The sequence below is a fragment of the Camelus bactrianus genome, chromosome 34, assembly GCF_048773025.1.
Source record: "Camelus bactrianus isolate YW-2024 breed Bactrian camel chromosome 34, ASM4877302v1, whole genome shotgun sequence".
NCBI lineage: Eukaryota > Metazoa > Chordata > Mammalia > Artiodactyla > Camelidae > Camelus > Camelus bactrianus.
Genome location: NC_133572.1, coordinates 16752273 through 16773037, shown reverse-complemented (window position 1 = coordinate 16773037; position 20765 = coordinate 16752273). Strand labels below are relative to the sequence as shown.

The window sequence follows — 20765 nt, the reverse complement described above, 5'->3', positions numbered from 1 at the left end:
GGACACAGGCTTTCAGACTGAATTAGTCACGTTTCATGCATTATTCACCCACATAGAAACCTGTCTTGAATAAACTATCGTTTAGCTCATGTTCCTCCGTCTTAAAAAAAAAAGAAATCATGAGACTGTCTCAAACCTCCTCGCCAAAGCCCAGATACATAGTATCTGCCATATTGCCAATTTGAGGTTAGTCCAAAACCCATACTGGCTTCCCTTGATCAGCATCACACTGATCCCACTGACGCCTTCCCACACTGCCCCGTTAATGCCACACTTAGGATCTTACCTGGGTGATGACCATCAACCTCATTTGTAGCAGCTTGCACAGTTTGTCATCATCTCAAATTCACTTCTACAGATGTTTCTCACCTCTTACCACTATCCATGATTCAAAAAATCCCAGAGAGCATTTCAAAAACTTCGACATAGCTGGATAAACTGAAATAGCTCTTAGAATATTTGCCTTGAATGTCAATTTATTGTCATCGGTACTTATCTGCCCTTTTTAATTCATCACTCTTTCTCCTTGACAGAGTATGAAAAAAATGTGTTAAAAAATATACCTTCTTGTTAGCACGAATATTTAAACAGCATGGTCCTAAGTATAGTAAACCTATTCCTGCTTCGTTCTTCTGTCTCTGAAGGTTACTTTTAAATTATTTCTTTAAAAAAAAATACACTTTAACAGTGGTTTGTTTTTAAGAACAAAATATTTCTTTGCTAGTGAACCAACAAAGGAGGCTAGTGTTCCTCCTGCCAGAGCCTGTAAAGGCAGGGAACCCACAGGGCTGAGCCAGTGATGCTGGTCACCCACTGCTCGGTCTTCAGAAGCTTTTAAGGTGCAGCGAGGGAGCTGCCAGAGCCCGCTCCCCTAGGATGAGATCCTCCAGGTCACGCATGGTGTGAGCATGTCTCAGGATGCAGCTGCCCAGCTCTGTGCAGTTCTGCAAGTTTCAGGCTGTATACGGTTCCCCAGGCATTGTTGTTGACTCTCAACAGGGTCCTCTAGTGTAACTGTTTCATACGTCATTACTAATTGTGACATTTTGATCTTAACATTTAACAAAATGAAGTGAGTATTTTTGTAAAGATAGGAAATTAGTTAAGTCAGTTCCATACAGATCCTCCATGGTGATGATGATGGTGATGATGATGATAATTACAAGAACCTTGTGTATTCATTCATTCATTCATACAGCAATATTTGTTGAGCCTCTGCCATGGGCCAGCCACCATGCTAGGCATTCAGGGCAGTATTGAATTAAAAAAATAAATAATCCTGGCCCTTATGGAACTTATGAAATAGGGAGGGAAGCATAAAAAGTTATTAAGTATGATACTGCCAGGGGTGCTGTGATTGGTAATCACGGGAGAGCCTGGCTGTAGAGAGGTTAAGCAGACAGGCTTTTCTGAGCAGGGATTATTTAAGCTGAGACTTGGAGGACAAAAGGGGGCCATCCAGGCCGAGAGGAAGGAGATGTGTATTCCAGGCACAGGAAACAGCACGAGTGAAGGCCCTGAGGCATGTTTCAGGGTAGACAGATGCTGCCAGTAACCATCCTCCTGCTCTACGTGAAAACACTGAGGGATCCAGCCCTTGAGTCAGATCACAGCTAGTAACTCAGTCTCTGTCTCTGATTCCAAAGCCTGTGCTCCAACCTTCTAAATCTTATTACCTTCTAATTAAAGGATTACTCTCTATAAGTTGTTTCTCCCCTATCTCAGATTTAGAGCTTGTTAAAATTCTGCCTGTTGTCACTGCCTTTCCCCTAGAATGCTTGGAAAGAGTTTCTGTGTGCATACTGTCATCTGCTGTTATGCATTTATCAGCTGGCATTGATTCTCCCCCCCTTCCCCCTGCCCGGGGGACATCTGGCAATGTCTGGAGGCAGTTTTGGTTGTCATAACTCTGGGAGGAGTTCTACTGGCATCTAGCGAGTAGGAGCCAGGGATGCTGCTGAATACAATGCACAGGACACCCCCCGCCCCCAACAAGAACGCATCCAGCCCTAAATGTCGGTAATGTTGAGGCTGGAGAACTCTGCTCTGTCCCAATGACTCTTTGGATATTGGTTTACAGCTCTGAATGTAAACGCATAAAAGCCTTCCCATATCTCTAGAACCTGTTACTTTCTCCTAGTACATTGCACAAAAAAATGGAACTTCTCTTTTCTCTGTGGACAAAATGGGACAATTTTTCCAGGCATATTACCCCGGGGCAAAGTCTCCATTTTTTTAGGCTCAACGCGAGCTAGGAGTTGTGCGGAGGGGCAGGTATGATTTTGCAGGAAGAGCTCCCAGAGTAGGGAAGAAAGCATCCTGGAGGGGTTTCAGCACTGCAGGCGTGACAGAGACACTGGTGGGAGCCAGGCTGGGGGCAGGGGTTTTTCACGATTAGGGATCATCCTAAATCAGTATTTCAAACTACAGGAAAGCCTGTATTAATCTACGCTTTCTTCTGTGCCTGTTTTCCATTTGATATGGAAAGTGATAAAATCCAGTTGACTGAAAATCCCATGGATTTGATCCCGTAGCCTTTGCCACCTTTAAATTTCGGCCACAGGTGTTTAAAACTGCAAAAGCAGAGTGAAAGCTAGGACCTGGTGTTTGTTGCGTGCATCACTTAGATTTAAAAGTAACTTGTCTAAGACCAGGATTAAATTTTAATTTGCAAGCCCCAGTGTGCATTTGTGAAGGCCTTGGCGTGTTACCTAGTGGACAGCAGGTCCACATGACAAAAGGCCCAGACACACGCAGCAGCATAATAACAAGCCTGGCGGTGAGGGGGCGGCCGAGGGGGCGGCGGGGCGGCCGAGGGGGCGGCGGAGCGGCCAGTTTGCCAGGAGGTGCCAGCAGATGCAGGTAGGGTCACCGTCCCAAAGGCAGCACATTCTCATGGCAACTGGCAACCAACTGTGGTCGAAAACAAAAAAAAAAAGAACTTTTATTTCATTTTCTGCAGACCTCCCTGACTTCCTAGACAAAAATATTCCCTTTAAAACAAAAAACAAAAAACAAAACCTGAACTGACTTTCTGGAAAAGTAAGGGCTTTTGAGACAATTTATAAAATATAATTGCAATTATTTTCTAAGTAAAAATCGTTTGAATGTACAGGAGAGAGAGGAAGTTCACGGATGTCTAACATTTATGAGTAATTCAAATGTAATATGTTCTGGTATTTTACTTCCATAAAAAAGATTGATGAATAACAGAAACTGGTCAGGCTTTATGTCCCTCTGCATTTTGGCTTCCTACTGGGTGCCCAATGTTTTAAATTTTTTCCTAAAGCTTTTAAAATCAGCAAGTCCATATTGAGTTGATTAGCATTAAAATTTAAGGCCAAGAAACAAGAGATTTTTCAGTTGTACTCAAAATTTCAAATAAATCTCGATGACAGTCTATTGATTTTTTAGAAACTGTAAGAAAGGAATAACCTAATTATTAAAGCAGAAAAAAATGGCATTAATAAAATACTCTTATTCAAGGATGTCCAGTGTTTTAAAAAATTTATAAACTGATAACCTCAGATCAGGGGGAATGTTTCAGTCAATGGAATATATTTTTATTCCTTTCCTCATATGAAACATTTTTATTACCAGTTAAGAAAAAAATACTTTCTAATACTACTAAACTGAAAACGAGGATAACTTAATTTCATATTGTTCAAGTATAGAATTTGTTGTGTTAAAACTATAACTTTGCATGATATTTAAAAGCCATCTATCAATAATAATCATGATGCTTAGAATTTATTACACTCTAAATATATGAAAAGCAATATCCCAAGTTCCTTACGCAGAAATATTTAGTTCTTTTAAATGTCTCCACATTAAAGTCTAGTTCCACTAATTCTTTCTTTCTGCCTGTGAACAGCCATGTTCTCTCATTTCTTTTGTGACCACCTCTTTTTTCATCATTACCTTCTTGCCATCATTAGCTCCATCATTGTTCTTGCATCTGAAACCTTTTCCTTGCTACCATCTGTTCCTTTTCTTCTTACAGACACTCTAAGGTCCTAACTGAACCTTCCTCTGCATTCTATTATTTCCCCAAACCAATATCCTACTAATCTCCTTCCTTTCAGTACTAAATGTTTCTATAAAACAGTTGGCCTACGTTCTCTCCTTCAACTTCTCTTTCCCTTTTCTTTCTTTCTTTATTTTAATGGAGGTACTGGGGATTGAACCCAGGACCTCATGCATGTTAGGCATGTGTTCTACCACTGAGCTATGCCCTCCCCACCTCCTTCAAGTTCTGAATCAACCATCTTCTCTTTCGCTATTTGCCATTTTTCTGTTTCCTGATGACCTAATTGTTAAATCCAGTAACCTTTTCTTGTGTCTCATTGCCTTTGACTTTTCGGTAATTTTGATGTTTTTTGATACTCTTGCCATCTTTAAATTTTTTTCATCCTTAATTTTGGATCACAGTACTCTCCCAGCTCTCTTGTCCTCTCCAGGACATTTTAAAATATTTTCTCATCTTCTTATCCTATAAACATAAAAATCATCTGAGAGTCCCTCCTTGTCTTCATCAAAACACCTGACATTCAGTTCCTCCTTCCGAATGGTCTGTTTCTGTGGTCTAATGGGACCATCCTTTCCTAGGTCTCCTCCAGCTGGAAGCGTCAGCCTGAGACACGGTTGCCACCTCCCTCGTGCTTAGAGTCCCGTCAGCTCCCGTTGATTCACCCTTTCCATTCTCACTGCCATTACTTTGGCTGAGGCTCACAGCACATCATGCCTGAATTATTGCAGCTGCCTCCTAAGTGGTCTTTCTACCTCTGGTCACTCTCCTTTCTTGAATTCACCCACTACATCACTGCCAGACTACTTGTCAGAAATCACTGCTTTGAATATTTCCTCCCCGACTCCTAACTCAAGATTTCCACCATGCTCCATTGCCTGCCAGCTAAAATCCAAACTCCCTAGGGCTCTTCAGAGAGCTCCCAGTGTATCTCCCAGCCATATCTTACACTCCTCTACATGCTGATATTATTTGCTTTTCATCATATAAGCAATTTTGTAACCTCTGGGCTCTCCGCTCCTGCCATGTGAAATGCCTATCTACTGCTGTCTTGGTCCTTTGAATATTCAGGGCAAACTCAGAGTCTGCATTAATTAGAGGGACTCCCCTCTCATTATCCTTAATATTAAAAGTTCTCTCTTTCTTCTGATCTCTTTGCACCACACTTTTGGCTTTTTATCATGTGTTAGCCTTGTCATTTAAGTACATGTTTTATCGCACTATTTTGCCAACTAGATGGTGAATCACCTTGCTCCTGTTTAAAGTTCTCCAGTGGCTCCCCATAGCTTTCAAGATAAAGTCTAAACTCCTCAGCTCGGTGTATGATTCTCTCCGTAATCTGGCCCCTGCCTGCTTCTCCTCTTACAGCTCCCGCACTCATCTGCACGCCCCAAAGCCCCAGCCGTCCCAGTCCACCTGCAGTTCCCCAGACACCCCAGATGCTCTCATGCCTGTTTGCCTTTGCTCATCCCATTTTATCTGCCTGGAATGCCCTCACTGATTTTACTGGCGAGCCATGCCCCTCGCTCAGCATTCATCCCAGGTGCCACCTTTTTCAAGATGCTGCCCCGTGAGGTGCACATCCGTCCTGCCTCCCCAGTACCCGCGGTCCTGCACTGCCTTTGTCCAAATGCTGACCCGCCTTTCCTTGGGGGCCGGGGGTTTCCTAGGGGCTGCAGCTCTTTCGTCCTCCCTCCTGTATTCCTGGCACCTAGCCCAGGGCCTCTTGGTGTAGGGAAATGAGGCAGGAGGGGGGAAGTCAGCTGGTTATGTAGGTAGGTCTCCACAAGGTGGCATTTACTTAAGTGAGTTCACCATGACTCAGGGTTTGGCTTTCAGCCTGAAGGTTTGGCTTAACGTATTGTGAGTAGATCCATCTCGCAAATGTAGAACCTTATTAACCAGGCTCAGAGAGGCTACTGTATAAAACCGGCTCGCCCGTGCAGTAGTTATAGAGTGGGTTGACTGGACCATTGCTGGCATTGACCTGAGCTGGGCACTCTCCCCCTGTTTACATGCCACCCAGGACGTCAGTTCTCATTATGTATTTGCGATCAGTCTGTTTTATTTCACAATGGCTAATCGTATGAATTGCGTGTGGATTTTACTGGCTCAGCTCTTGAAGAACAAACAGCCTCTTTTCTAAATTATTGGGAAGAGATGGGGTACTTTCCTGTAGCTTTTATGAACTGATCACTCTGGCGCTTAATTAAGTCTTTCGTAAACGTGGGTGTGATGTGCCCAGGTAGTTGCTGATTAAATGAATGAGTGCAGATCCTGCCACTGGATTGAAGATCGTTTGATGGAAAGTCTAGCCATGGCAAAGTAGCATATAAACGTACTGCACATGACTGCGTTCCTGGAAAACCATATTTCTCTTTAAAAATTCCTTTAACTCTCTTACACACTTCTAACTATTTTCTTCCCATTCTTCCTAGCCATCACATTAGAAACCACCACCAGGTGTAGGGGACCTAACTAGCCACTTTGCAGACTGAGCTTTCTTGATGTCTTCTCCACTTTTCTTGCCTCTTCTGCTGCTCTGACAGCTGCCAGCACAAGCTTTACCTTTTCCCATTTCTCCTTTCTCCAAAAGCGGCTTTATTTCTTCTACTTTCTGAGTCAGAATGAACCTTAGCGCTCACCTCTAAGTTAAGTGGTCCAGCACAGATTCTGCCGATATCTGTGATGCTGCACTGGGTGCCTGCCCATCTCTGACCTCCTCCCTCCTCTCAAGGTGTACGCTTTAGAAAGAAACAGCTCTGAATAAAGTGGAAACACCAGGTTCCTCATCCATGTGATGTTAAAATCAAGTCAGCCTCCAAGAAGAAAATCAACGTTTTCATAACAATGTTCCAAACGGGCTATTTGTCATGGATTAGATACATGAAATTAAATGGATTCTTTTTCTTTTCCCTTCGGTGGTGGTTGTTTAACACTCAGGCCTGGATGTGCAGACTGGCTACATAGTTCCAAAATTCAACATCACTGTGGTTCTTTAATCTTATAACAAGAAAAGTACATTTCTGCTCACTTCTCATTTAGGAAACCCTGATTCTACCAACCAGTTTGTTGTGAACTTTTCATTCTTCTAAATGACTGAGAAATTACTACCAGATTTGGTAACGATCTTTAAACAAAACAAGATTAGGAATTTCTGTCACGTTATATGTATATATTTTTTTCTCTCTCTCCATTTGTCCCTAAATTTTTTCACATAAAATAATTTTTTTCATATGAAATCAACTGTTCATATAAATACATTGTGTTTCTTATCCATACTGGTTGCTTAGAAAGCTTAGACACTTACCAAAATGAATAGCATAGTATCTGCTCCAATTTGTAAGCACTTACCACGGGTATGCCAATCTTTGTGCAAAGTGTTTCACATACCTTAAATATAATCCCTAAACAACCCTGGGAAGGATTTAATTCTGAAGCAGATCTCCCCATTTTACAGATGAGGGCATTGAGGTTAAGTAACTTGCCCAAGTCCCAGTTGTAGAACAGCGTAGAATTTGAAGTCGGGCCCTCCTGGCTTCCTCGTCCATGCTCTTTCCCCCGCAGTATTTTTGCTTCCTGGGTGAGTTGTGTTCTCAGAAGGTCTTAACTGAAATCTCTCTACACCACAACAATGCACAATGAATATCAGCTTTCTTACAGTCTGTCCTTCTCATTCTGTCATCTTCTACCGATGGAAGAAAAAATGATTTGGGGATATCATATGTGTGGCTTTATCCATCTGTCAGTCCTGGGCTGCCACCGAGAAAATATGTTATATGACTTCAAAAAATTTGTGTTGTGGCACACAGAGTTACCAAGAGACAGGTCTTTGGAAGCAGATGAGAGTGTGTTTTAGAAAGGTGAGCTTGCTGTCCTGTTTAATCTGTGTGTTTTCGTAGCTGAGGAAGAGTATGAAGATGGAATTGAAAGGACATGTGACACCCTCCTTATGTGCATTGTGACCGTCCTGAACCAGGGCCTCCGGAACGGCGGTGGCGTGGGAGACGTGCTGAGAAGGCCGTCGAAAGATGTAAGCTGGAGAAAAATATTCTTTTCAAGAAGCACATGATCATTTTTTTAAGCTTTCTTAACAGTATTTACAATTTTTGTTTGCAGGGTACTATATGTCATGTGGTTTGCTTTAAAAGTATAAGGATGGCCAGTAAGACCAATTAGTTGTATACTGGGATGACGTAGAAGTAGCTAATGTACAAAAAAAAAAAAAAAAATCTCTGTATGTTGGTAGGGTTGTGAAATCTTTCCAAGTTTGAACAGCAACGAAACCAGGACTGCCGACTTTATAGCGGAGTCGATTCTTACATAAATAATGGAAACCAGGCTGCCTCTTGTCCATCAGGTTTCTCGGACATGAAGATTTACTCTTTGCCTCTGAATAGGAGCAGCCTCCATTATTTATCCATGATGAATATCGAATCAGAACAAATTCTAACAGGACTTACTAAATTAAAATGACAAGGCTGAAATTTTTCTCACTGGCTGCAAAATCTTAGGTGCCGTGCTGGGAGCCTGGACAATCTCAGTCCTCCAGCAGGCTGGCCGTATCATCTTGTCCATTTGTCTGATATTTCCTCATCTAGGAAACAGCTGGACTGTATGATCTCTAATGCAAATTTGAATACCGTTTGTCAAGTAAAAATAAGCTTGAGTTGTACGTCCTCGACCCTATAAGGGAATAAAATCTCCTCTAGAAATAGACTGATCATTAGGTCATCCTCCACTGTCTAATCTCTGACCTTTGGAACTGATATTTTTTTACCTCTTGTGCAGCTTCTGGTATTGGGGGAATCACTGCACCAAAATGCATTTAGCACAATGACATACTGAACAGGTTTTTAATAGACGGTAAGTCCCTCCAATGAGGAGGAAATGTGCAAGTCCTAGAGACTGGAAGCGGTCTGGGAGTAAGCTGGGAAGTTTTCCTCACAACACTTGACAGTGAGGATAGAAAGTGGGTCTTATTTTTCCAACTTGGAATATTGTTTTTATTCATTTAGCAAACAATTATTGAACATACACGCTCTACTAGACAATATGCTAAATCAATGTGCCTTGAAAAATGTGCGTGTACATACATATACACAAGAATTTTTTTTTAACGTCTTAAAATTTTTTTAATTTAAGGAGCCCTTGTTTGCTGCCCGAGTGGTGTATGACCTTCTCTTCTATTTCATCGTTATCATCATCGTACTTAACTTGATTTTTGGTGTCATCATTGATACTTTTGCTGATCTCAGAAGTGAAAAACAGAAAAAAGAAGAAATTCTAAAGACAACCTGCTTCATCTGTGGTAAGTGTTGTCCAGATACTAAAATAATAGACTAAAAAACTGCCCCATAAGAAAGGAGGGGCTAGAATGGTTTTACTTGTTCAGGCTTTGGGAAAAAAGTATTTCAAAATGAAAGCTGGACAAAATTCAGATTATGTAACTGAGCATTGGACTGGGGCAGTCTGCTTCCAGAAATAGACGGTTACATCTCAAAGCTATCTTGTCATTATTTGTGCAGTTTGTATGATTCTCTGACTATAGAATGTGTTGCCAAATGCCAAAAGGTTCCGCTGACTGGCAAACAGAGTTTTAATCACAGTAACATATTGATTAAACAATAGAAGGATTTTTTTATTTTATTTCATTAGATTGTGAATCCACAGATGATTTTTCCAGCAGCTTGAACTTCTGCTCACTGGCAGCACTTTGGTTTCAATGCTGAACTGTGCTTTCTCTCAGTTTCTCTCCCTCCCTCTCTCCCTCTGTCCCTCACACCCCGTCCTCCCCTCTTCCATCATGAGGTCCACCTGGCCTTCTCTTTGTCTTTATTATTTCCCTTGGCTCCACCCTCTGCTCTATCCTTCCTGGCTTTAGTTGTCTCCGTAGCTGGCTTAGTCACCCTCGGCTCCTTTCCCCTCCCTGAATAATCACTGACTCCTCGTTACACCCCGCATCGATTTTTTCCATGTCGAGCTGAAGAACCTTTTGATAAAAGTCACAAAACAAGGATAAGGGCTTCCCTACAACATGATTCTATGTAACTGAAATTGGACCCCCAGTAAATCCCCTTCCTTCCTTGGTTCACCTTTGGTCAACTATCTCCTTTCCTCAAATGGCTCTTCCAAAATTTTCCAACGGTCCTCCCAACAGGTGGAGGTGTGCCAAATAGTAACCTGTAAGAATGGGCCATATGCCAAGGAAACAAGCAAAATTAGACATTCACTTTTTTAGGGCGTTCACAACCTGTCTTGGAATGCAAACACAATAAATATCATTGCTATCTAATGTATTAAGGGAAATGATAAAGTTCACAGGTTGTTAACACCTCGCTGGGTTGTGGTAGGGGGCAGGCAAGAAAGAGACAGGAAAGATTTCTCAGAAAAGATGATGAGAGAGAGCTGTTGGTGAACGATGGAAGGGGAGAGGTCATATCAAAGTGGAAAGAAGTGGGGAGGAGGGTGTAGCTCAGTGGTACATCATGCGCTTAGCATGCACGAGGTCCTGGATTCAATCCCCAGTACCTCCGTTAAAAAAAAAAAATTGAAAACAAAAAAGACTCCGTGGTATCCAAAGTGGGTAGAAACAGAGTGGCCAGCACAAGGAAAGGCATGGAGGGGAGACCAGCCCAATGATAGTCTTCATTTACTGTGAACAGCTCCGTGTTGCTGGAGCGTACGTGTCAGAGCAGGGCATGCTAACAAAAGAGACTAGCCATATCATATGGATCATATGGTCTTTTATATTAAAAAGCTTTATCCTGTGGGCTTATGGAAGATGGTAAACCATTAAAGAATTGTAAGTAGAGGGGTGCAGGGTCTAATTTTTACTTTAGAACTCTGTAGCAACTGTGGGAAGTTGTTCATCAGAGGACAATATTGGAGGCAGAGTAATTAGGCAGAAGATTACTGCCATGGTCCATGAGAGGTAACAAAACCTTGATCCCGGAAATTTAGTGGTGGCCATATTCAGGATAAAGGACAGAGTTAGGAAATATTGGGGAGATAGAACTTTTATAGCTCAGTGGTTTGGAATGGATATGAAAGAGCCTGGTTGCCTGGATGGATGGTCGTACCAACAGTTGAATTTGAGAATAGAAGGGGAAAAACAAGTTTGGTTAGAAATATGCTGAATTTGGCTTTGGAAGCACTAAAATCGAGGTATGTCTGAACACCCCAGTGGGATCCACTCAGCACAGAGGTCAACATATGGGTCTGAGCCTCAGAGAATGAGTCTGCACTGGAGACAGTGTCTGGGGACTCCTCAGCCTGTGGGTGATAGGAAAAGCTGGAGTGCGGAGGAAGACTTCCATGTGAGAGGAGACATAGTTCAAGTGGGAAGCATCAGAACTGAAAAGCTGAAAGGGAAAGAGGATCACACACACGAACACCGTCAGGTCCCACCGGTGTGAGGAGGACTGGGCGTGTGCGGCACATGGAAGTGACGGGACAAACAGCCTTGGGAAGAAAGGAATTGATTATCAACTAGGTCAAAGCAGAGAAGACCAGTAACACGTGACACGTGAACTGGAGCAGAGTCTTTGGATTTCTCGTTTTAGGAGGTTTAGGAGACTTGAAGAGAGGAGTTTGCACGGGGGTGAGGGCAGGTAGCAGACTGCATGGTGCTGGGGAGGGATTTGCTGAAGGAAATGAGGGAGAAAGAAGAGTCTTCTCTTTATATGTCTAGATTAGATGGAGGGAAGCCAGATCAACATGGCGCCAGGAAGACGGTGTACAATAACTGGGGGTTTGGAGAAGAGAGTTATTGTATAGGAGCGTGAGTCCCACGGAGGAAAGAAGATACTGCCCTTGAAGATCTTCCTGTGTCTCCTGGACTTGCTTCTACGCTGCTTCCTCGAAGCCTTTTTCTTCACAATTATTGTTAACGACTGCGTCAGCAAACCACCTCTGAAAAATGGGTTGTTTGGAAGAATCAGTGGAATGTGAGCATCATTCCAAGACCCGATCCCGTCTCCCCTATTCTAACAACAAAAACCAAGAAGAGCAAAATGAGCATTGCTCATTAAGCATGGCTTTCCCACCTTTCCTGCTCCTCTAAGTTTTCCCTTCGATGTCAAAATTCTCTCTGGCTCTTTGCAGTTATCAAAAAACTTGTAACCTATAAATTCCTTTAAATACCACAATAACCTTCATCCCCAAATTGAAATGTTTTTCTCAAATCTCATCATTAATTTCCTGCTGACCTTTTCTTCTACCTCAGACTGCACATCCTCTGGTTCCACGACAAGGTCCCAGCCCTTCTCCCAACCCCTGGATAAGAGGTTCTGACTTTTATCATCGACTTCCTGTCTCTTCCCCTCTGCCCTTCTCTTCAACAACGCTTTATGCAGATCATTGCCAAATACGCAACCATGGTTCCAACCTCCCTCCTGGCTTTTGTCCTTTGTTTCCAATTACTGATTGATGTTTAGAAACGTGTGACTTCCTGGCAGCCAGTTTCTACCATATCTGCAAACCAGTGCATCCATCATGTCTTTCCATCTCTTTGCTCTAACCCAGCTGCTTATCCTGACTTCCATATTGCAATGAACGATATCCCACTGTGCCTTCAGTCACCTGGGCTGGGAACTTCTCCACCTTTTTTTTTTTTTTTTTTTTTTTTGCATCTCCTTTTTCCTCTTCCCGGTGCACTGGTTACCATGTGCTAATGAATCTGCTTTCGCCATCTCACTTCCTTCCACTAAGTCCCACAGCCACACCTTGGTTTTTCAGGCTTACCCTGGCTCACACTGCCAAATGGTCTGATCAGGGCTGCCTGACAAATTTTTCCACTTGAACTCATCATTTCCTTCTGCAAAAGGCTGTCGAGGGCACCGTACAGGCACGTGAGGTACCACAGTTGGGCCCCTTTCTCTTCTTGCCTGCCTTTTCACCCACTGCTCCCCCGTTTGTAGCTCAAGTTCGGCTCAACTGCATTACTCATCTTTCACTCTGTCTCCACGTGTTCTCAGTTACGGTGTTTCTGTTCGGAATGCCTAGACTTCTAAGCTGTTGAACTACTACCTTCTCTCTGAGACCCGGATCTAAAGCCACGGCTCCACAAACTCAGCCTTCTCTGATCTCCCAAACCAGAAGCAAACACATCTGCTCCTAAGTTCCTCAGCCACACTTAGCTGCATGGTGCTGTGCACATTTTTCATTGACTTAGCTCCTCTGTTGGATGTGCATTGCTGTATTAGAGAAAGTATATGAACTTTATGTTCAAGTAGACATGGGTCTACACTGGGTCCACATCCTGGCTTTGTGATCTTGGCCAAGTCTTCTTTCACTTTGAAAGTGAGGAATGTAATGCCATGTTTGGGGGTCGCGGTAGGTATAAATGAAATCGTGCTTATAGAAATTCCTAGCTCAATGCTCAGCTGAGCCTAAAATCTCAATACAGGTTGACTTATCTTCTTTAAGGAGCTCCAGATCTACGTCTTATCCATTTTTATGCCTTCGTAGTATGTATTAGAGATCATTCATAAATATTTGCTTTAATGAATGACTATCCAGTTAGCCACCTCCAAATTAACATTGTCTCTATACTGATGTGGCTTATAATCTATAAAAGGATTATATATAATCCTATAAGCAAGTCAAGTCCTAAATTGATATATTCTACAGACAAAAAACTTAGATGCATTAATTCCAAGTTATTCCAAGTTCTGTCACATGTAAGGTATTGTTTCTGTGGCAAACACGTGTCCACAGTGATATACGGTTATATACCAGGAGGTACAAGGAGATATTAGATCAACATGATCTATTTTCCAGAATCTTAACATTTATTCAAAAATTTGAGAGGTAAGTTAACCTAAGAGCATATATAAATAGTACTTTTATATTAGAACATTAAATAGAATATTGAAAGTAAAACAAATTTAGTGTGAACATTTGAAGTAAAATAGAAACTTATTTAAATACTGAAAAGTGGTTCCAGGCTCTTCTAGCTGCTAATCCCTGTGACCTCAGGGACGTAAGAGTTCTTTACTCTCTGTCCTCAAAGGACCTTCAGCAGAAACATGTGAGAAGTGTTATGATAACGAGTATCTAGATGTGCATTCATTCCTGGAATCACTTACCTCATAGAAGATCTACTATATACCGTATATATTATAAGAGCTTAATTACAAGAATGATTTAAACACTTGGGATATTTGGGATTTGTACTACATAGGCTGTAAGATAGTTGTGATTAATCTAGAAATGGTCCTTGAAAGATTGAGTGTTAAATTGGGATCCAAAGGGGGAGATAGTATCAAACAACAGAGGAGAGAATTGGCCCCAGAAATGTTCCAAGCGCACCCATAGTAGCAAGAGAGTGGGTATATATTGTGACGGGCAATGGGAGCAGATGGGACTTTCCTGCCCTTGACGACAATGAAGATGCTTGAGAGTTATGATTCAGGGAACAGTTGCCAGTGATCCAGAAGGTGGTCGCAATAGGGTGATGATCAGCAGATGACAGAGCTGAAGCAGCGAGCATAGAAACAGATTGCCTCTGCTGTCCACATTAGCTATTAATTTTGAATGACTAGGGGTTGGAAATCCAGTGAAAAGGAGATGTTGACAGACCAGCGGTGACAAAATAGCAAAATGGAGAAAGGATGTGATGATAGGTCAGAATTCCTATCATAAGGAGAGTCAGGTTCCTAGAGTTAAAGATCTTTCTGGATGATTTAATAGGAGATAAAGGCTATATTGGGGGGTGGGCTATGTTCTTCTCTTGGTATATTAGTCCCTTATCTGTACTTTATGCATATTTTAGTGTCTTTATTATCTACGCTTATTCATTAAAGTCATTCAATGGAGAAATCATCAGTGTGATGGTGGTTGAAACCACGGAAATGGGTGATAACGTCTGGCGAGCAAGACCCAGTGCAGATGAGACAACTGGTTTCCCTCCGTTGCCTTCCCCCTCCGCTGCCCCGGTCCCCTGGACTCCCACCCTTAGCCTCTTTCCCCCCAGTCTTCCTCCGAATCCTGCCACAGGAAGGTACTTAAAGCACAGCTCCCCGTCTGCTAGTCTCCACTCCAAAGGCTTCAGAATAAAGTGCAGGCTTCTTAGCTTTGTGTTTAAAGCTTTTCCTGGTTTGTGCCAAATGTGCCGTTTCATCCTCATTGCTGAGTGTTCCCTCCTGGCCACAGCAGAGGAGTGGACACTCCCTCCAACAGGGTATCTGCTTTCATCTCTACCTTTGCTGTGCCATTTCCTCCACCCCGAGGCAAAAGAACATGGCTTTGGAGTCAGAAGAATTTTTATTTAAATACTGGCTGACTTTCCCACTCAATTTAGGAGTTCACTTGAGCAATTAATGGACTCCCTCTGAATCTGTTTCCTCGCGTGCTAATAGGTCATATTGGATTATTGTGATTACTAGAGCATATTTAGACGTCTTATAGTTGTCAGCAAACGTAGCTGCTCAGTAAAAATTAAGCCCCTTTTCGTACCATTTATCACTTCTCCATTTGTCGTCATCATGTACCATAAGCCAGACATCAAAAGTTTTATGCCTCTTTGAAACCTTTTAAAATATACCTGTTCATTTGGCTCTCTCTCCTTCGTGCTTCTTTGGATGTTTATACCATTTCAGAATATAACCCAAGTTGTCTGTTTCCTCGACCATGTTGCAGATTAACTGATAGATGACATTGCCTTTATAATCCTATATACCTTACAACAGGTAGGCAACTGTTTGAACTGAATTCTAGGAGAAGTCTACTTTAAAATTTTCTCTTTTTTTTTTTTTTTTGGTAATAGCTCTATTGAAATATAATTTACATACCTCACCACTCACCCATTTAAAGTGTACAGTTCAATGGGTTTAGCGTAGTCAGAGTTGTGCACCCATCATCACAGTCAATTTTAGAACATTTTCATTGCCCTCATACCCTTTAGCCATCACTGCTCCTTTCCTTCGCACCAAACCTTCCATCCTCCACAGCCCACATCTAGAGATGTGCCTGTCCTGGACATTTCATATACATGGAATCATGTAACCTGTGGTCTTCTGTCACTTGTTTCTATCACTTTTGTTTTCACAGTTCATGTTGCAGCATGTATCAGCTCCTCCTTTCTTTTTATTGCAGAAAAATATCCATTGTATGGATATACCGTTATTTTGTTTATCTTTTCATCAGATGAAGAGCATTTGAGTTGTTTAAGCTTTGGGGCTGTTATGAATAATGCTGCTGTGAACATTCATGTATGTGCTTTCGTGTGAACATACGTTTTTCTCGTGTGTGTGTGTGTGTGTGTGTGTGTATGAACCTATGTTTTTCTCTTGTCTGTATATATATATACACCCAGGAGTGGAGCTGCTGGTACATGTGGTAACTGTACGTTCAGCCTTCTGAGGAACTGCCAAATGTTTTCCAAAGCTGTGCTGTTTCACATTTCCATCAGTGGTGTATGAGGGCTCCAAAGTATCCATGTTGTCATCAACATTGCTGTTCTCTGTTTTCGATTATGGCCATCCTAATGGAACAATATTTTATTAGTGACGTTCTTTTCTAATATTATTTTTTCTATTTTTATTGAAGTACAGTCATTACAATGTTGTGTCAATTTCTGGTACACAGCACAGAAGTTCATTCATACATATACATACATATGTTCATTTATTCTTAATTTGTCAGTCAGTATTCTGTTCAGTGCTGACCATGTACCAGGCATCATTCTAAGCTGTTGGGACCACTGGTGAAGAAAAGAGACAATATCCCTGCCCGTGGAGATGCAATAGATAATGAACATAAGAAGCTTACATCTAAGTTCCTGGATAAAATGATACTTCTTTCTTCTGTGCTGATTAGCAGGCTGAGATTTTTCTTGCACAAGCATTTTTTCCTCTATCTGAGACTTGAGGTCCAGTTTAATGGAACACCTTTGACATGGCTCTGTTCAGTCTGGTAGGGGGGTGATAAACACTCTAGGGAAAAGAAAGGAAAAAGGAAAAAGTGATCAAAAGTACCAGCAAAAAGGAAAGGACAGAAGAGTGGATTAAATAAAGTGATCGAGGCCAGCCACATTGAGAAGGTGAGTTAGTCAAAGAGATACTCAGAGAAGAGTATTGTGGGCAGAGGAAACTGCCAGTTCAAAGGCCCTGAGGCAGGCGTCTGAGCATGTGGAACATCAAGGGGGCCATTGTGGCTGGACAAGCATTAGCGAGGGAGAGGGTGGTGGGAGACAGGGTCAGAGAGGCTGGAGGGCCAGATCGCTTAGGGTCCAGCAAACAGATACTGCCTGGGACGTACCTAAACTCAGCAATTATCCATTGTTTTTCGAAAATTCAAACTTCCCCGGGCGTCCTGTGTTTTACCTGGCAACCCTCCTTGTCAGCCGTTGCAAGAACTCGGTCCTTTATGTTGAGGAGGTGAGGAGCCACTGCAGGGTTCAGGGCACAGGAGAGACACCTCAGGTTTTTACTGGATCCGTCTGGCTGCTATGTTGAGAACAGGCCGTAGAGAGCAGAAGTGGAGACAGGGAGCCCTGGGGATTATTTTTGTAATCCAGGTGGGAGGCAGTGATGGCTCAGACCAGAGGGGGCGCCGTGGAGGTGGCGAGAAGCAATGAGATTCTGGATGGATGTTGAAGACAGAGCCCAAAGAATTTCAGTGTGAATTGGATGTGGCCTGTGAGAGGCGGGAGGACTCAGGGATGACTCCGCGACGTCTGGCTTGGACAGCTGGAGGAGCAGAGATGCCATGGAAAGGAGAGAGGACGTGGGTGGAGCGGCTTTGGGGAAGAGGACTGGATTTCCTTTGAAGCACGCTGAGCTGATGATAGGTCAAATAAGATGAGGCAGAGCCACCAGCCAGCTAAATTTTATGGTATTTCCCGTAAAAATATCCAGTAATATAATTTAAAAGGTCATGCCTTCATTGGGGACAGATTTTCTCTTTTTTTAAAAAACTTATTGTACTTTGTATCTTTTTGTTTAAAGGATCTTCTTCATGTTGAATGGCCAAATGGCATTTTTTTTTTTAATACGCTTAGGAAAAGAGTAGCCAGGTTTGGAATTCAATTTCCAGATTGCTTCTCCAGTATCTGAGCTGCAAAACCAGACTGAATCCCGACATCCCATTTTACTTGGCAGCCTAATTCATTTTTTCCGTAGATGTTTTTCTTCATCTCCATTCATTTCCTTTCATCCATCCTTCAATCTTTGAGAGAAAAAAAGTCTTACTACCCAGATCCTCTCCTCAGTGTCCTTCACGTGGCTACAAATACACCCAGGGGAAATTGAGCCGCTCAACCCCTCCCCAAAATGCCTGGAACACGGTCGTCTAAGGGGTGGGACCAGCCTGTGAGTCCTTGTTGCCCCGGGAGCCCAGATCGCTGTGGTCACTTACTTGCCCTGCACTGATTACAAGTGGTTTTGAAAAGATGACTCTCTTAGATGCCTTCTCGCTTTTTACCCAAGTTCTTGGATAAAAATGAGATTCTTTTTTTCCTGTCCTGATTACCAAGCATGCCTTTTCTCGCACAATCATTTTGACTTCTTTTTCTTCGACTTTGTGGTCCAGTTTAATTGGACAGTTTTGATATGGCTATATTTAAAATTATCTGCAAATTTTACATCTGTCATCGGATTGTGTATTTCCAAGGATCCATGGAGGGGAAAAATGTTAATTGGGGAGAAATTAAAAACTCTGGCATTTTTTCTGGAGGACTTGTGTACCCTGTTGTTTTTAATCATAGCATCTTAAAGTATCATACACTTGCAGAAAGCATTTTTTCCACAATAATTATGCTTTGTTTTTATGCCAAGAGGGGAGTGCTGATTAAATGACAAATTATACACGTTGTGTCCCCTGTGTTTTGCAGGACTCGAGAGGGACAAGTTTGATAATAAAACGGTTTCTTTTGAGGAGCACATCAAGTCGGAACACAACATGTGGCATTATCTGTACTTCCTCGTTCTGGTGAAGGTCAAGGACCCCACGGAGTACACCGGACCTGAAAGTTACGTGGCTCAGATGATTGTGGTGAGTGCCTGGAGGGTGTGAGTCTGTGACTATGTTGCATTTCGTTTTTTTCATCTCTCTACCCTCCCGTTCTCCCAGAATGTAAAGATTCTAACAGTTATTTTGTTAACTTCTAAATAGGACTGTCAGTCTTTGAAGAACCCCTATACTGGCCAAATCATTGGTTCCCAGTGGGCTTCTTGGTTATACAAACCACGTCTAAGGCTCAGGTGCAGGAATATTTCCTGAAAAATTCTCTGTGCAGTGACTGGCACTGTCTCAGTCATGACTGTCATCTTCTGACCCCATGCCTCCTGTCATCACTGCTGTCTCAGTTCCCAAAACCTGAAACTTTCCCATTGGCAAAAGAAGACTCATAATTTAAGAAATTTCTTGAATTTCAGAAATCAGCGGTTTAAGCAATTAAACTGTGTTTGGGGAGAGGAGAATGTTCAGTCCCAGTGGGAGAGCATTGGCTTTTTGTCAGCATACATTTTGGGTAGATTTACCAGGATAGGTCTGCACTGACCCACTACCTTCAGTTGCTTGTAACTCCTCATTAAGCTCAGTAGCATCCCCCAGAGGGTCTGGTGGTCCATGATTCGAAATTTCTTCTTTCATAGATGAGAACTAACTGGCTTAAAGAGAAGTCAACGTTGCAGCTTTAGTGTATCCATGATACACATTTAGTGAATACTGTTGCATCTGATATAAATTCTTATATTCTTGTGTTCAACATAGCTGTATATTGGATTTTTTCTCAGAATCACCCTCCAAACTTGTGTCAACCATTTAAAAGTGAAGCCTCAGAAGAGTCATGACCCTCTTTGATGCTGAGTCCCAAGGATAACGTTTAGTAAAGACCAAAGGGTCAGGAGAGCCAGGTGACAGTGGATCCCTAGCCTTCCCTCCAGGAGCTTGTCCTCCTCTTGGGAAGATGTGAACTACAACATAGGCGACAACCGAAGAATATTTTTAGCGGCTAATACCTCACTAAGTGCAAGTTAATATTGCAATAGTTTACCTTACCTGACGATATTCTTGTGTCACAGGAGAGCTACATGTAAATGGAATCTTTGTAGTTCAGCATTTTTCATGATTTTTTATTATTGACTTGCATCCTGCTGTAAGTTATTCTGTCTCCATTCTTCACATGACTGTGGGCAGAACCTGACATTGTTTCTTTTTCCACTTATCCTTTTCTGCCCTCTCTCCCTTCTTTTCTAGGGGTAAAGGTAATCACTTCGAGGGTATGCACTCATCGTCATTATTTCTACATTCTTGAGCTCAAGATGCTCAGAGACTGTTTGTGTGAAACATTTTGTTTCTGCTGTCTCTAGGAAAATCATGTAAAGCATTACATTTAAAATGTGACCTCACATTGCTGTATTTTATCAAAGTTTGAAGTTTAAATTTAATTAATACATATTTTTCGGGCATTTATTATGTCCCGTGGACTAAAAGATATCAGCGAATACACTGAAGAGTCTGAAACATTCCTTCTCTGCCAAGGAGCTTAGAGCTTACTAAGAAAGGGAGGGGAATAATCGAATGTAGAGCAGGCTAGGTTCCCTAAGAATGGAACAGCTGAAAACCCATGAAGGCTTAAAGATGTAGCATGACTTCCAGCTGAGAGGTGGTGGAGGGAAACTGATGTGTGTGTGTGTGTGTTGGGGAGCAATACATGAGACAGGGCAGGATTTGTGCAGATGGGGAGTGTCTGCTGGATTAAGAGTGGGTTCCTGTAAGAGGGAGAAGTCTG

At 42.3% G+C, this 20765-nt stretch overlaps 1 protein-coding gene across 2 annotated transcripts in view; it reads left to right on the top strand.

The window, feature by feature from the left end:
* Positions 1–20765, top strand: part of ITPR2 (inositol 1,4,5-trisphosphate receptor type 2) — a 417609-nt gene that overhangs the window by 352624 nt on the left and 44220 nt on the right. For both annotated transcript variants that reach the window (XM_074357919.1, XM_074357920.1), the window contains 3 exons: positions 7930–8060; positions 9173–9338; positions 18864–19024. In XM_074357919.1, coding sequence (XP_074214020.1) covers positions 7930–8060; positions 9173–9338; positions 18864–19024 — 458 coding nt within the window. The remainder of the gene's footprint in view (positions 1–7929; positions 8061–9172; positions 9339–18863; positions 19025–20765) is intronic.